This window comes from Stylophora pistillata, chromosome 10, assembly GCF_964205215.1.
Source record: "Stylophora pistillata chromosome 10, jaStyPist1.2, whole genome shotgun sequence".
Lineage (NCBI taxonomy): Eukaryota > Metazoa > Cnidaria > Anthozoa > Scleractinia > Pocilloporidae > Stylophora > Stylophora pistillata.
In genome coordinates, this window is record NC_142528.1 from 10,239,548 (window position 1) to 10,256,639 (window position 17,092).

Sequence of the window (17,092 nt, forward strand, 5' to 3'; positions counted from 1 at the left end):
CGATATCGTATTTACGGCATGACTTCCGTTGTTGGTTTGTGGTGGATCAAAAGGATTATGGGTTAGAGGCTCAAAACTCTGCATTGGAGTCAGGAACGCTGAATTGATGTAATTCGCCAGATCACCAGGTGAAAAACCTGGGTGTTGTAGTAATTTGCTGATGTTAACACGCGTTTCTGAGGCAGGTGACATGCCGCTGAGCTTTTTCACGTCTTTCCACCACACGGATGGCTAAAGGTCCTAAATTCCATATTATTCACTAACACCAAGCTATTTAAGATAGGATTCATCACAGAAGATGAATGCTCCTTTTGCAAGTCTGAATCAGAAACCTTGAGCCATCTTCTTTTTGATTGCATAAAAACGAAAAGTTTTTGGAGAAATTTTGAATCTTACTTTTACAGTCTTTCAAAAGAATTTGTACACCTTACCTTAAAATATGTTATTGTAGGTATTATAATCACGAAATCCCCTTTACTTTATAACTTATTACTGATAGCTAAGATATATTTATGAGATTGCAGAAGAAGTCAAATATTACCCAATATAACTGGCTTCAAATTAAAGGTTAAAAATAAGTTTGAAACAGAAAAATATGTGTATGAAGAATAATACTTAAGATAAGTTTAATAAAAAGTGGCTCATAAATAAGTAACTGGTTAAGCTAACTGCAATACTAGAAGTAGTAATATCTGTGTTAGTATTTTATGATATAGTGTATTATAATACTGTAAAACTAGTAACAGTGGCACTTAGTAGTAATAGTAGTAATAGGGAATCTAACAATAGTGGTGTAAGCTTTGAACTGTCTTGTAAGTAGTGTAAAGCGTTGTTATACTGTAAATAATGTGAGTAGTCATATTTTACTGTAAGTTACATAAGTGACTGTATTTGTAATTTGTAAGTTTGTGAATAAAATAATAAAATGTTTTGTTCGAAGGAACAAGATCCGGGGATGTTTTATTGTTATCACTTATGTACTACATGTATGAGGTCACATTCTGCAAAAAAGACTATTTCTCGCCAGTAAAAAGAGTTGGTAATGTAAAACCAGTTTACTGGATAAATAATAATTATCCGCAGATGCCTTAAAAAGATAGGACTAGTAATGTGGGGAGTTAAATTTGTTCAAATACGTCTTTTAGCCACCTCCCCCCGCCCAAAAAAAATATTTGGTACTGATTACATCCTTCACGTCTTCAAAATAGCTGAAAAAAAATTCTTATACCTTCCAAAAAAATTTTCTTTGAGTTGGACACCAGTCATAACTTATCGCCGGGTGGGTGTGAAGGAGTTTGATTGTGTCACCTGATTCCCCCATGAGGCTCTGCACTGTGATATTATTATGTCACCCCCCCGCCCCAAGTGGCAGTTATATAGTCTCTAATTCTCTGCCGGTGACTTCTGATCATCTCCTTGTATCCCCCTGAAAACCATGTGATCCCCCGCGGATCCCACACCTCCCTCTCCCACCCCACCCAGGCATCAAATAATGACCGGTTCCTTAATCGCCTTTTCCTTTTCTTTAGTATGAGGGCACTGATCGGATAGGCGAATTCGCGTTTCGTTTGGTGTAATGCTTATACGTCCTATCCCTGGTAAGGCGCCTCTATCGCAGGCCTCTGAAAGACTCCTGAGTGACTTGGTGGAGCCATTTAGATCGAGAAATCAAAGCATTGACGCGGATGACAGAAGTTGGAATTCTCCCTCAATCAAAGGCTTTATGTTGAATGGCATAGTAGGGAAGACAGAAAGCTATGAAGTGTGTCCTTCCCTCATTACAATCGAAACCGACTGGTCATCACCATTTATTCTTATTGAAATCAGATAAAAGCAATAATAAAATCAGCAATAATAAAAATTGAAATCAGATAAAAGCAATAATGTAACAAAGAATTTGATTAAGTATTTTGAGCTACAACTATCGCATAAGGTATAACGTGTTAAGAAACTTTGGGAATCTAATTTTTGTGTTTATGGCAACAATGATAACTTCGTATGTCATCGAGTCCTCGACGTATATATACCTTCTAAAGATCACCTATAGAAACATGGCCGCGTTAATCATCGCGTTCGAGGCTGTTCTGTCCTGGTGAAAGAAACCAGTGATATTTGGCTGACGATCAGACTACAAGATCACTTTTCAGGGACTTAGTAACCTGTTCTTGGGAGACTGATTCGGAGGGAACTTGAAAACCTCAGCGAGATCAAAATGAATTCTTATGACTAATAAAGCAGTTTTCAATTGAGTGTTGAAAAACCAAACCAAAGTAATCACTCGACCAATCATGATCAAAGGTTACATATTCATTAACCAACGAAAACTCGAAATAAAACAGGCAACCTGCTTGAATCGAAGCGCGGGAAAACACGAGTGATCAAGTTGGAATTGGTCTTGCTTTTGCATTTGATTGGTTGAGATGGTGGCGGGCGCGAGTTTTCTGGACTAATCACACAGCGAATTAGAGCAGAACCAATGCAATCTAAGATCATTTTCGATGCTCAGTTGAAAACTACACGCTCTGTATCGATGTTAGATCAGACTAACTAGTGTGAGTCAAGACTTGTGAATACGGGGAATGTACCCAAAATATCTAACGTACATAAATTTTCCAGAAATCACCGGCAGACACTGCATGTGCGAAATCGTCGCAGTCAAATCGTTGATGTGATGGCTGAATATTCCAGTGATAAGTACCCCAGACGATCACAACATGATCGTACAATCTGTCCTCATTGCGATCAGAAGAGCTCCATGTACCAACATTGTGCGTGTTAGTGCCCCCGGCCCCCCACTTTTGGCAGACATTGGCTAATTTTGAGTCGTCGTCTTCCATTCTGACAAAAGATTCACACGAGTATGGAAGCACATCTGTCTGACCGCTGAAGTACTGGACCACTGCTTCTCCAAAGCTATTGGGGGCTGTGGTTACGTGGAACCTGCGCTTCAATCGTTTGCTGCAGTGGAATCTCAGCTGAGTAAAATTCAAGTGTGTTCTGAGCTCATTCATGGCCGTTTTTTCCAGCAACATGTTGTTCTTATGATACTTGCTGATAGCATGGTACGACCTCTCAAACAACAACGGAACGAAACTGCGTCTTGAGCTGGCCATCACAAGGTTGGAAACAAGAAGCCAGCCTCCTGAAACAGCAAAAACTTCCTTACAACTTTGCTCATCGCCGAAATGTCTACGCCTCCGGTCTTGAACAATAGAAATATGTTTTTGCGGGTATATGCTCAGTTTGTGGGAAAATAGCGTAAGTTTGTAGTATGTGAATGTTTAAAGATGGCATGGTAGGGGAAAAAGGCGCTGAATTTGCTATCTGAAAAATGTGCCATTCGTTGGGCACATACAGGCCTAGGGTAGTCACAACCCCGGCGCCTTCGATATATTTATGCTCATAGATAGTAAGGAAAAGAGTTTTGATAAAGCATGTGAGGAAAAGAAACTTTTATGATTAGTCGTAAACTAGAAAAATTAAAAAACGATTTTTTTCCGAAAGATTCGCTTACTAAATAACAGGAGGGAACGAAAGCATAGAGGTTGTTTTAGAGGCAAGCGGAAGTCGGTACTTAAAATTTCTTTTCCCTTGCGTTTGATACATATCGTTAGTATGAAGAACCATGATGTCATTTGGTTTAAGATGCTTAAACACTTTCCAATAACCGTTGATGTCAGAGCAGGCCGGATGAAGTGTTCATTTCATAACACTTACTCGTTCAACTCGGGCCGAAAAATAATACACAAGACATCTATCGCTCACCTCCGTCAGTTGACATGTCACAGTAGACCTTCAAAGGGCTTCCATTGTTTTCAGGGTCGATCCAGTACTCCCCATCTCCCATGGAGTCCCCTATGTCCAGAATCACCTTACATGAGCGAGCAGGATGCTGGGAACTTGAACCTTTCTTAGCTACCAAAAAATTATAAAGTACAATGCAACCTTCATTTGAAAATCTCTATAATGGAACCCTTTCTTATATTTTGCCCCAATTCCACAATAATGTTCAAGAGTGCAAGGTAAGTTAAAATAAAATGGTATACGAAGTTGAGTAGGTGAGGGCGAGTTAAATATAAAACTGCCTGAGGAAACGCCAGAAATTTTAAATATTTTCCATCCACCGAAACGTTCATTCATGTATTTTTACAGGCAAAAGTTTAAAGTTTTAAAAGAAAAGGCACTCTTGAATGGAACCAGTCTTCCTACAAAATGACACCATTATAGTCGGGTGGGATGTTGGTCGCGCTTATTTCCTCGCCTTTGCTATTATCCTTGAAATCATGCCGGAATAATATAGAGGCTAGTATACATATTATACGAAAAATCCAATCACTAAATCCAATCACTAAAAAGGAAAAAAACATGTATTTTGCCATGATTATATGGCTCGTCAAAGTTTCAACAGTACTTACGTGTTTGACACCATCTTCCTCTGTATCTGGGATGACATTGAACTGCCGTTGTTTGTTCTTCTCGCGGTTCATGAGAAACATCGACACAATTACCCTAGTAGATAGATGAATTGATTCAAATTTTAGCCACACTTGGATTCAAAATGAATATACGTAATATGAAAACTAAACTTTTGACTTACCTGAATTGAGCCATAATACGTAGATCCTTTCTTTCGTTTAAAATCACCTGGCCTCGTCTGTCGGCTTTTGCTGTTCAGCTCACAAACACGCTTACCCGTATCATTGCCATTGGGATGAACATTACACGACTTGCAACGTCGGTTTCCAATACATTTTAGGTGACACTCGAAATCATCAAAAACATCAGTTTTGTCGATGACATGACCGAGTAAGGCAAAATCTGTTAGGAAACATTTGCAGGTGGAAATTGTTGATGCAGAAACAAAAGAAACGAAAAATATAGAGAAGCTCATTGGAAGAGTATTACTTACCCACTTGAGTTTCTAAAACGCTTGCACAAAAGTCTCTGTTCGCCACTACGAACACCAGGAATACATTGAGGGTCACAAAGGCAAATTGAGTCAGCCACGAAGCGTGCATGTCGTTGTCAAATACTTGACAAACAGACGGCAAACAAATTTGGTCGTCGTCGCCTGTTGCCTGCGATACAGGAAGCTTAGCTTATTTATTATTGATCAATGATTTAATAAACCCCGCATGTAAGCGTCTCAAAACCAGTTGAAGAAAGGGTTCTAATTAAAACAACATTAAAACAAGCTTAAACAACTCTGTGTAATTATAAAATAAAGGCTGAGAGTTTCGAAAGAAACTGTTTGGGGCTGCGTCGGTGGAAGTAACGAAATAATTTGGATATATCAACAGAGTTGAAATGGTAAATTGGCCGCCGTAACGATTACAAAAGCTGACGTTTCGAGCGTTAGCCCTTCGTCGGAGCGAAGGGCTAACGCTCGAAACGTCAGCTTTTGTAATCGTTACGGTGGCCAATTTACCATTTCAACTTTTTTGATATATCCTAATTAATAGTCGCCACAAAATTAATCTATTTTAGCTATGAGAATTTTGGAGAATAAACTCGTCTTTGTCAACATCATCCTCACAATGGATTGGACAAAGTTGTTGAATAGGGGAGACTTAATTAGTTTATCATCGGCAACATCAGCTTGGTTCATGACGTGGCCACGTAAGGCGAAATTTGTACAAAATAATTGCATGTGTAAATTGTTGATGGCGGAACAGTGACCATAAAGCATAGAAGTTTATTCTGGGTTTATTACTTACCAACTTGAGTTTTAACACCGCTTGCAGCAAAGTCTTTGTTCGCTACAACGAGCAAACCCATTAGGAAAGTTTTTTTTCAAAAAAATCATAAATGCCAACTGGGTCCGTGACTAAGCTTGCGTGTTGTTTGCTTCAATGCAAATCTTTCTTGATTTTTACTTTTTTCAACTTTCCCGCGGATCATCACGTCGAAGCTGCTAAGGCCTTCGACATAGTTGACTGTAAGACGAAGTTCAGATTATCTTTTACTGATGGCAGATGAGAGCCATGCGCGCATACATTCAGTCTAAAACGCAGTCGGAGATGGAGTCTATGATTATTAGCAACAATCATAAAAACTGCTTATTTGTATCACAATGAAATAACGTAAGAGGCAAAACTATGCAAGTTTCACGATTTGACATTCTCCCCATCAGTTCTCTTTGTTATTTTAATTCTCAAAAAGAATCGACGTTATTGTGTGATGGGCACCAAAACGTTATTAGGGACCTTACGCAACCACGACGGCGACGGCAACGAGGACGTGGAAAGACAAGAGATCTAATTGGCAGAACAATAGCTCAGTACGTGCGTTTTGAAACTTTGTACATTTCTTAGTCGTCCTATGCAAAACAACAACGTGAAATCGCCAAAATTTGCGTCGTCTGCGAACCGAAACCGCGACGGCAAATTATTTTAATGTCCGTTTGGAACTCAACGCTACTTTTATGCTGAAGTTGAGCTGTGGCGCCGTATAAGACAGTAAGCTCCTGCAACCATTTTTGAAATTCCAACTAAGAGTAGAAATTCATTTTTTAATCGCAGTCTTTCTTGGCGTTGCCGTCCTGATTGCGTAAGGTCCCTATTATTATGTTGCTCTGTGAATCTGCAAGGAAATCAGCTTAATCTACGTGCAGGATATGTCGTTGTTTGTTCTCTCGGTATCGATGTCTGTTTGTAAAGTAAACATTTTCTTGTACTCTCTGTTCACCGTTCCTTTAGCTTTAGCTTAACTTTAACTTTCCTATACCTTGGTATGAGTCACTCTGAAGGAAATCAGTTCATTTCCATCACTCGTATTCAAGTAATATAACAGGAAGACATTTATCGTTACCGCCGGACTGGCCATAGCAATCTTCGAGAAAGGCTGCCCATTTCAGTGCTAAGCAGAAGGCCTACCTAGAAGAGAAATTTAAAATAGGAGAACAGACTGGGTTCAAAGCAAATCTGGCACAGGTTTCTCAAGATATTTCATGCAAAACATGAAGATGGCACCGCGGATTCAATGTGGATGAATTCCTAGCGCCACAGCAAATAAAATATTTTTTCTTAAGAATTGCGGCAAGGAAGGCACGAAATTGCTGATGAGTGGGACACTCGAGCTGTTGCACAGCATGAAGCGTGTTCCTCCACACGTGCCCGTGCCACATTTTTGAAGAGTGTCAGCTGATCCACCCGATCTCTTATGAATCTGTGACTTGTATGTAAGAAATAAGCCAACCAAGCTCAGCGTCCCTATTTTGCCTATAATATCCAGTCACTTTGAAATGGAATTGACAATCTTCTAATTGGACTCAAAAAGTCGTACGTTAAAGTGCACCTAAACCCAAAAATGTTTTTTTGCTTAACGAAATAAGCGTATCTTTTGGAGTATTTCTGTGCAAACATTTTTTTATTTGCTCAAATCTTTAATTGTCTGTGCCCAGTCAAAATACGGAAAATCGGCCGCCATCTTGCCCCACGGCCGAGTTTAAAGAGGATTGGCTCTAGCGGGTAATGTGACGTCAAATCGAGAACACGAAAGTCTGCATTTCACACATTTTCGCTTGTTTAGGAAAGTTGTAGTCGATTTTGTCCGAAAATATGCCGACTAAGTGTGTTATAGGAGGATGTAGCAACGTGCGAAATTTGCAAGAGGGTATCACGCTTCATACATTCCTCATACAATACACCTGGTCGGCATATTTAGGACAATATCGACCACAACCTTCCCAAACAAGTGAAAATGTGTGAAAAGCAGACTTTCGTGTTCTCGATTTGACGTCACATTATCCGCTAGAGCCATTCCTCTTTAAACTCGGTCGTGGGGCAAGATGGCGGCCGATTTTCCGTCTTTTGACTAGGCACAGAAAATTTAAGATTTAAGCAAATTAAAAAATTTTTGCTCGGAAATACTCCAAAAAATAAGCTTATTTCGTTAAGCGAAAAAAAATTTTTGGGTTTAGGTGCACTTTAAATTAATTGCAGACTTAGTGAGGTCGTGATCTTGTGTATTACTATTTTCCATTTTTGTGAATATTGGGTCTATACCCCCGTCCAAGTTATCAGATATTGCATTCATTGATCAGAATCGACAGGCCGATTACACCTGCCTTCATCGCCTAGTGTTCGTTATTTACACCAGTGTCTTCACTAGAGCGACCTCGAGTAACACGGTAGTACTAAAGCAGCAAAAAGTGTCGGACAAAAGATGTACACAAAATTCCCTTTGCTCAGAAACGGGCAACGAACTACAGCTCCAGCGGGGTAGAATAGGGGCAGATGTAGCTTTTAAAATGATTATTAAACAAACATTTATAATAAAAAACTTTCCAGCATTGAGGTTTCCAAGTAGTAGTAACGATTACTACTCTTTTTTCAAGGTACAATTGGGCTGTTCAACGCTTGTCACGCAATCCTTACTCAGATTGAACATTTCAAGAGCAGCGGAGGGCACTTAACGGCAGTGGCTTGTGAAGTGAATAAATAATCCATGCCCTAATCAAGATGTTAAGAAATTACAGACCACAGATCTGATGAGCTTTCTCAACGCTTATTTGTTGAAGCCTGGAAAAAACTGTCAACAGATTAGTGAATGAATATCCCCCAAAAACCATTCAAGCATAATTCAACGCTCCCAAAACGACAAATGTTGATCAAAATGAGCTTTTTAGTCAGATAAGTAGCGATGTTTCGCCTCCAAGACGGCCTGTTGTCTCTTCGACGAGCGCACCGTTGATATTCACCCCCAATAGGGTGACAAGGAATGGCGTGTTTTGACCTCGATGACACTTTTGTTTGGGGTCCTAAAATTTCTTTGTTTGAGTAGCCCAAAAACTTTACTGGAGTTATATGAAGAAGAAACCTTGTTCTTTTGCTGGATTGACTTGATATAACCCCGTGCCATGTACCAAGGTGCGATTTTACCCTCTCGATTTTGCCATCTTTTTGTCCGCCAAAATGAGTCAAATATCGAAAAACACAAGCAATGCCCATAAATTAAGTTCGCAACAGAATCGGACAAATAACACTTCGGACTGTTTCGTAAATACGTGTTCTTTTCATTAAGACAATCAATGCGGTCACATTTACTGTTTTGTTTATTTTCAAGTGATGTTCAGGTAATGGGTTGTCTGGACCTTGTAAGGCTGACGTGACAGCCACCGAACCGATTTTGCCCCCGTTCTTCCAAATCTATATTCTGGAAAAGTTTGGAGATTTTTCATTTTTTCATATTGCACACCTCTAGGCGATATTTCGGAATGGCCCCTCTTAACAAGGCGGCCGGAGAAAGAAAATTAGTTATTCATTATTTATAGCTGATTTATCCACCTTAGTTAAGTGGTAAGTAGGTCTTAACTCCTTTATAAAAAGCTTTCATTTCATATGCTTTTAATACATCGTAAGAGCCGAAATAATGTTTTGCGACCAGCCAAAGATTTTCAAAAAAGATGCAAGACTTGATGTCGGCCTTCTCATTTGACTTGACAGAGGTACAAACTATCTTAAGAACGCTAAAATTTAAACTTTGCCTAACTTACACTCAAACGTGTGTTTTTACCGGCATTTTTCAACATGAGTAAAATTTTTATATAATTACTTAGTAACCGAGGTGGAATATATCTCCATCCCTCCCCTTCCAACATATGTAAAAAGCGAACGAGAGTCAGTATTGCACGGTGCGACTTAAGGAAGCTAGGTCATTAAGCAGTTCTTATATTTTTCTCGTTCACGCTCTGGTCATGCCTGTTTAGTACCATTTGAAGGCCCTGGATTTCCAACTATTACTTAAACAAGTTTAGTAGAATATGAAATCATTTTAGAATGAGATTTTCTGCAAAATTCTTTTCGCTGTTAATTTTCAAATTTTGAATGTCGAAAACAAATCAAAGGCTCTGTGAGCCAACTCGTGAACTGGATAAGCCAATGTAATTTGTGTCGTCAATAGAAATCGGAGTTTGATTTCCATACTAAGGTATGAATCGTTAGACTGGTAAATGAACATTATGAGGAATATGATGTGAAACTAAATTAGGCCTCAAAGATTAGGATTTGGTGGAAGACAATCACTGTTCCAGATTTTATTGTAAAAGGTTTGTAGAATGAAAGTTCAAAAGGGTGCTGTTTTGTTTATCATAAAACTATTATTCCAATATTGAGCTCAGTATTTAGTTGCAATGCAAGCATAGGGATAGGCATGTCGAAAATCTTATGCTCTGGATGGAACGCACGGACATAAGAATATGCATATATGCATAAGATGATCAAAACGTTGCCTTCTTTTTATGCTTATACTGTCTAATTAAGACTGGCATAAGCGTAAGGATAAACATAAGCGAAAGACTTTCAGGCAATCAGTAAGCACTATACTGCTTATACCAACCATGTCCCTATTTAACATAACATCGACTGAGCGCTTGTGCTCATGTTTATGTTGCAGCTGAGCCCACTTCAGCACAAGCCCACATTAGCTTGTTATGTTTATGCCTATGCTTGTGCTGCAACTGAGTACTGCCCTTGAAGCCTGTTTCGCACTTCTGAGATAATTATTAGCACGAGGATGAAAAAACAAGTACAAGGATGTTCACACCGCTCTAAATTTTATGTTTTTCAGAATTCTTATTGTTAGTCAGTGGATATTCAAAACAAGGATTTTTTTCCTTATTTTGAGAGTCAATTCCTTGAAATGTAAGGATCAAGATTTCTGCTTTTAAGAATGTCACGGTTATACTCTCCATTTAAAGTTCCTCAGTTTAAGAATACCACCATTAAAAATAAGATTTACATTCCTTGTTTCAAGAATTATGACTTTGAATTCTCATTTTAAGGGTATTTCCACTATTGAATAAATATCTCACATCCTTGCTTTTAGCAAGTATTCATTCTATGTAGAAAGGTTCTTCTTCCAACTAGATTTATGATAAATGCTTGCCAAAATTTCAGAAATATCTGTGGAATTGTGCTTGTCAAATTCCTAAGGAAATATAACTAAATATAATTTGAAAAACTTTTTTACATTAATTTTTCTTTCAACATACTCAATATCTGATTCTTCACGAAACAAGACCACAGTTTTGAGTGTTCCTAGTTTACCCTAAATATAAAGCATTAGGAGTATCCTTGTTCCATCTAATTTACAAAAATTTTTAATTTTAAATGACAATCAAAGTGGTTGTCAAAATAAATCATAAATTTATAACTTCCAGAAGAATAAGCATAAAATGTAAACTGCAGCCATTTGTAATTTTTACTTACAATCATGTAATTATCATACAGAAAATTACTGATTGAACCAGAGCAAAGAATCTCAAACTAAATATAAACCACTTGTTGACAGAAGTAATTATAGTCATACACCAGCAAGGATATTCATCGTTGTAAAGGAATTGTTGTTGTGACCGTCAACTTATTATTGTTTAAATCTTCAATATGATTCAAAAGAAAAGTTGCTGTATCAATTTCTTGAAGAAAATGTCCTAGGTGTAAAGCCTCTACGACGAGCATTTGGGTACAGGAAAATCTGTGGCAAGATTTTTAAAAAAGAGAAAGAGCAATCTTCAGTATGATTCAAAGGAAAGGCTACTATATCTATTCCTTGAGGAATTTGTGTTTGCCATGAAGCCACTATATACTGTTTATTTTAGTATTGGTAAATCTGCGTAAATATATTAATTGAATAGTTAAAATTTCAGCATATTAAGTTAACTTGTAGCTGTGCCATTTCTTGAAGAACTGGTGTTAGATATAAAGCCATGTCACTTTGCTGTTAATTTAATATACATCAAATAATAATAATAATAATAATAATGACCTTTATTAGCATACTTCCACGTAGTGGCTCTTCGCTACTAATATAAAAACTAACTATATACATAATACTTACAATAAATAAAAATTGATAAATAGTGAATAAAAAACTATACTAGATTATCAAGTGCACGTCAGTATGTGTCTCTTAAGATTTATACAAAAAAGTGCATGGTCACTGCAATTTCTTAGCTTCGCAGGAAGCTTATTAAAAGCTTCTGCAGCTTGATCTTGTAGAGTGTTCTTCTCAATTTGTTGGCAAGTTCCTAATTTTGGTGCAGCTAATGACCTAAGACTATATCTATTTACGACGAGTTGCTTGAGTATTAGTGGAAAGTCCTCATTGTATAATGACTTGTGTGCTAGCTTAGCTATATTAAATTCTAAACGCTCTTTGATTGTGAGCCAACCTAGCTTTATAACATCCTGGAGTCCAGCAAATTTAGTTAACACAAAACCCGCACACGTGTTCTGTACTCTTTGAAGGCGTTTGGTCTGGTACTCTGGGAGAGGACTAAACACAACGTTACAATAATCCAGTTTAGAGATTAAATGAAGTGAGGTGTAACTTAAGTCTTGCTTCAAAATAAAACTTGCTGCTGTGCATGTATCGTAAGTTTAAAATAATGTAAAACATTATTTGGCACAATTTGGGTTTATTATTTCAGGGTTTATTATGTCAGATTAAAAGTTGTTGTTGAGTTTGTAATATGGCCTGGCTAACCTGTGTTACATGGCTTGCACAAAATATTGATAGAAAGAACCACTTCCTGGAGTTAAGATTTTTGTCTCGAGGACATAGGGATGATGTATTATTTAACAATCTTTGAGAAGTAAGTGCCCTCTTTTGAGATCTTTACTTACTCATTATTTCGTTACTCCCACCGACGCAGCCCCAAATAGTATCTTTCGAAACTATCAGCCTTTATTTAAAAAAAAAAATCCTTAATTGAAGGTATCTGGAAACATACAAACTTAACAGTGCACTAATAACATACGCATACACAGTGCGAGTTATACCATTGAAGAAACAGAATTTCGATGGATTAAACTTATGCTTGAGCTTTTTTCACTGAGCAGTTGGCCGTGAGCAACGTCCACTTCAAAATCGGACTATCAGCGACCAGCGACTCGAGTCGTTCGAGCTCGCGGTTGAAATTACCAAAGGATCAGCGCTTTAAATGTAAAATTTATACTTATATAAAGTTCCACTCACTACGGTGTTTCGGTGGCCTTACGGTAAAAGGCAAGGCGGTAGTTGACTTCTCAGGGTGGCCGTAGGTGGTTCAAATCCGCCACCCTCAAGTACATTTTGCGTTTTGCTTAACCTCCTTTCTTTGTTTTCTTTGTTTTCTTTTTTGGACACAATAATCATTTTCCTGGATGTATACATTTAAAAATAGAAGTATTGATGCCATAAATGAAATATAAGCTGCAAGAAATAAAAGGGTATTCGGAGATTGGGTAAGCTTTAATTGATTCACAAACGAAAAACGTATACTTTTTTACTCTTTCAAGATTATCATTGCCTTCCTTTTCACCCCAACACTATTCTTAGCAACAAAGGTCGCCATTTCGTTTGTTTATCATTCGCCAAAAACTATCAAATGCATTCAAAAACCTAAAATAGAAAAAAGTTTACAGGAATCGACCAATCGAGCGAGCGAGCGAGCGCCACTCATCACATCATACCTACAACTCGCTCTTTCGCACGCACAATTCACGAGTTAAAAATTCACGTTTATGACGGTTTCCGTGGAAACGGTTTCTAAGCTATTAAGAGAAAATCATCCCAGAACACTCCTATTAAATTATTATTGATGGTAATTGAACTGAGTGGAGTACAGTTTGGGTTGAAATCATACGCGTGATTCAAAATCGAACGAGCGCGTAGCGCGAGTTCGATTTGAAATCACAAGCATGATTTCAGACCAAAATTGCACGATACGAGGTTCAATTACCACTTTATCACATCCGTTTTGAAATCGCCCAAATACAGGACTTGGTCAATTCAAATATTTTATTGATGCAGCACTGAGCCGGTTTTTAAATAAAAAGCAGGACCAGAAAGGCTTTTACATCTTATGTTTTATGCAAAACAGAAAGACTTTGACGTCATGTGTCAAAAACCCAGTCAAGCGTAAAATGATGCGATTTAGAGCAAAAAATGGTGCGATTCGTGGAGAAATCGCACCAATTAGAGCCAATCAGATTACAGGGACCAGCAGTGATTTCAAAGTGAATGTAATAAATCTTAATATCACCTTGCTGTTTAATAAGACTGTTTATTACACGACTCGGGCAGTCAGAGGGCCAATAACTAAAATCAACCAATCAAAATGCTCTATTGCCGGTCAATATTCTCTCAGTATTGGACCGGGCACTGTTCCGAATAGTCCCGAATGATACCGCACTTGTGTACCTTTGAACTTCAGTCGTATAATAAATCTCTTATTAAACAAGCTTGCTCGGGACGGTACTGGAAGAATATCGGCCCTCGGTCTTTTTTGTACGGACCTCGCTGCGCTCGGTCCGTACTGTCAAGACCTCGGGCCGATACTCTCCCAGTACGGCCCTCGCGCCTGGTTTTTAAGATACATTTATCAACATAGCATGGAATAATACTGTGAAAATATCATCCTTCAAACTCATAACTTCCATTGTGGCCGTCGTGCCCGGCTGGATATGTATAACATGTAGATGCCCTGGAATGTGATTATCCAAAAAAGCATTGGTTATAGATAGATAGATAGATAGATAGATAGATAGATAGATAGATAGATAGGTAGATAGATAGATAGACAGTTTATTTATGAAAAACATTGCAACCAAAGGTTGAATTACGTATTAGTTTACAAATTTAAGAAATATGTAAGAAATGGTAACATACTTTTAAAATATTAAAAATTAGGTAACATAGATAGAGTCAGCTTATACAAAGCGTGCGTAAATGATGAAAGATAAAACTATCATGGCACCTGTTCGTAGGGACCACAGGTAAATTAAAAGCGCGCTTTTTCCTTAAGTCCTTTTAACCTTCTTTTCAGCCAGTATATCATTATAATGGAAAGTTCTTAAAATTGACAGAAATAACTGCAAGTAAACAGTAACTACTCAACGACATGATACTACAGCAACAATCACAGGATACAATACTGATTCATACTAATTTCCTGATAAACTAATATACCGATGACTGTCGGAATTTAATCCATAAAGATAAATCTTGCATTTTAACATTGCTTGGACACTCGATCGAAACATTTTCCACTTTTTCTATTCATTTAGCGTACTTAGATTTCCAAAAATCTCCTGTCGTCGAATTGGCGTCGTTTTTCATATCATCACAATATCAGTAGTTGTCAAAAAATAACCGGTGATACTTAAACGAAACAAATGTAGTGTGTTTATACAATCTTTTTTCTCTCTCTCCGCACCAGAGTATCCCCATTATCCAACATATTCCTGTCCGTTTTCTATTCCCCAGTCCTTCGATGGCCAGCTCAGAGTTGTCACCTTCCGTTCTTCAAAAAGATCCACATGAGTCGGGAAGCACGTCTGTCTGGCCGCTAAAGTACTAGACCACAGCTTTACCGAGGGCGTTGGCAGCCGTAGTCAATTGAAAGGTACGTCCGTTTTGTTTGCTGCAGTGGTATCTCAGCCAAGTGAAAGACAAATGAGTAAAGGCTGATAGTTTCGAAACAAACTGTTTGGGGCTGCGTCGGTGGGGGTAACGAAATAATTTGGATATATCAACAAAGTTGAAATGGTAAATTGGCCACCGTAACGATTACAAAAGCTGACGTTTCGAGCGTTAAAAGTCAGCTTTTGTAATCGTTACGGTGGCCAATTTACCATTTCAACTTTGTTGATACATCCAAATTATTAAGTGGATATATCAACAAAGTTGAAATGGTAAATTGGCCACCGTAACGATTACAAAAGCTGACGTTTCGAGCGTTAAACGTCAGCTTTTGTAATCGTTACGGTGGCCAATTTACCATTTCAACTTTGTTGATACATCCAAATTATTAAGTGAAAGACAGGTGTGTTCTGAGTTCTTTCATGGCACTCGTTTTGATACCCATTTTGTTGTTGGTAGAGTTGCTGATTCCGCGGTATGATATCGATGACTCGGTTGTCCATATGTGTGGTGGAGTGGAGCCATCCATTACTAAGCTTGCAACAAGAAGCCAGCTTCCTAAAATAAAACAGTCCTCTGTGTAAATATACGTTCCATTTCTATATGCTTTTGCTTTTATTGATGAATCGCACCTTTATACTCTTCTTTCAGAAAACCGTCATGACCGATGCTTGCCTTGTTTACGTCATTTCCCTTTAGGTGTACTAAATGAGTGCTAATGATGCTAAATGAGATTTGACTTTTGTTACCACAATTTCAACAAAGCACTGAATAACTATTGTCTTAGAACTACGTTTTTCTCATAAATAACTTACCTCCGTCAGTTGTTATGTCACAGTAGACCATTTTCATTGTTTCCATTGTTTCCATTGCTTTTAGGGTCGATCCAGTACTCCCCATTTCCCGTATAGTCCCCTGTGTCTAGAATCACCTCAAGTGGTTTGAGATGTGAGTTACAGCGCCGGCTATGAAAGTTCTTGAACACAAATTTGAAAGCCACTTGCTGCAATTTCTTGATAATTTTTCTGAACAATGAACGGTCATAATCCAAATATGATTTTAATCAATAACTTTTGCTGGTTAGTATTGCAAGCAATATTGTAAGTACAGTCGAAACTCGATTATCCGAACTCGTCGAGACCTCGGTAAATGGTCCGGATGATCGAGAGTCCGGATAATCGAAAATATGAATATTAATGAGATAGACATGTAAACAAAAGGTATACAGCAAAGAAAACATCATTTTAATTGTGATATCTACACGGCCTGTATGTATTTACAGATAATGCATCAGAATATTTCTGTCTCGTCGCACTTGCGAATTTTGAAAAGCGCACAGGATAATACGCTGTTTCAACAGTCTTTTGAAAGGATTATTGGGCTTTTTGCGACTCTGAGTTTTCAAGATCACAACTGATTAATTTTCATGAAAAAATTGGGACCAGAGAAGAAAGTCCGGATAATCGAAGAGTCCGGATAATCGAGGTCCCGATAATCGAGGTTCGACTGTAAGTGACTCTGCTTGAATGTGTTGCCACCATATATCAAAAAGACAAAACAAAACAATCAGGATGTTATGTAGATCAAAACCAATCTGCCTTTTCTTCTGAAGTGACTCAGATTGCTTCGATTGAGATCGCAAAATAATGTTAGTTTTAAGTATTAAACATCTTGCCCTATTTCCGCG

General features: G+C 38.0%; 2 protein-coding genes across 2 annotated transcripts in view; both read right to left on the bottom strand.

Moving 5' to 3' along the window:
* The window catches only part of LOC148721777 (uncharacterized), a 735-nt gene extending 543 nt beyond the window's left edge, over positions 1-192 (bottom strand). The window contains exon 1 of the mRNA XM_088736961.1: positions 1-192. This exon is cut by the window's left edge and continues 543 nt beyond it. Within this exon, the coding sequence (XP_088593087.1) occupies positions 1-192 (192 nt within the window).
* A 284-nt stretch (positions 193-476) lies between these two features.
* LOC148721778 (uncharacterized) lies at positions 477-5,161 on the bottom strand. Its single transcript, XM_088736248.1, has 5 exons — positions 4,910-5,161; positions 4,598-4,818; positions 4,416-4,509; positions 3,766-3,915; positions 477-3,142 (listed from the first exon to the last, which is right to left on the bottom strand). Exons 1-5 carry the CDS (start codon positions 5,016-5,018, stop codon positions 2,595-2,597), a joined length of 1,122 nt encoding a protein of 373 aa, XP_088592374.1. The 5' UTR covers positions 5,019-5,161; the 3' UTR covers positions 477-2,594.
* Positions 5,162-17,092: the final 11,931 nt, after the last annotated feature.

Bases quoted from the DNA above. Each gene is read 5' to 3' on its own strand.
- LOC148721778 (XM_088736248.1), bottom strand. From the start codon at position 5,018: ATGCACGCTTCGTGGCTGACTCAATTTGCCTTTGTGACCCTCAATGTA. The intron at 4,819-4,909 runs GTAAGTAATACT...GTTTCCTAACAG, and splicing joins CGTTTTAGAAACTCAAGTGG to ATTTTGCCTTACTCGGTCAT. The intron at 3,143-3,765 runs GTGAGCGATAGA...TTGCTGTTTCAG, and splicing joins TGACATGTCAACTGACGGAG to GAGGCTGGCTTCTTGTTTCC.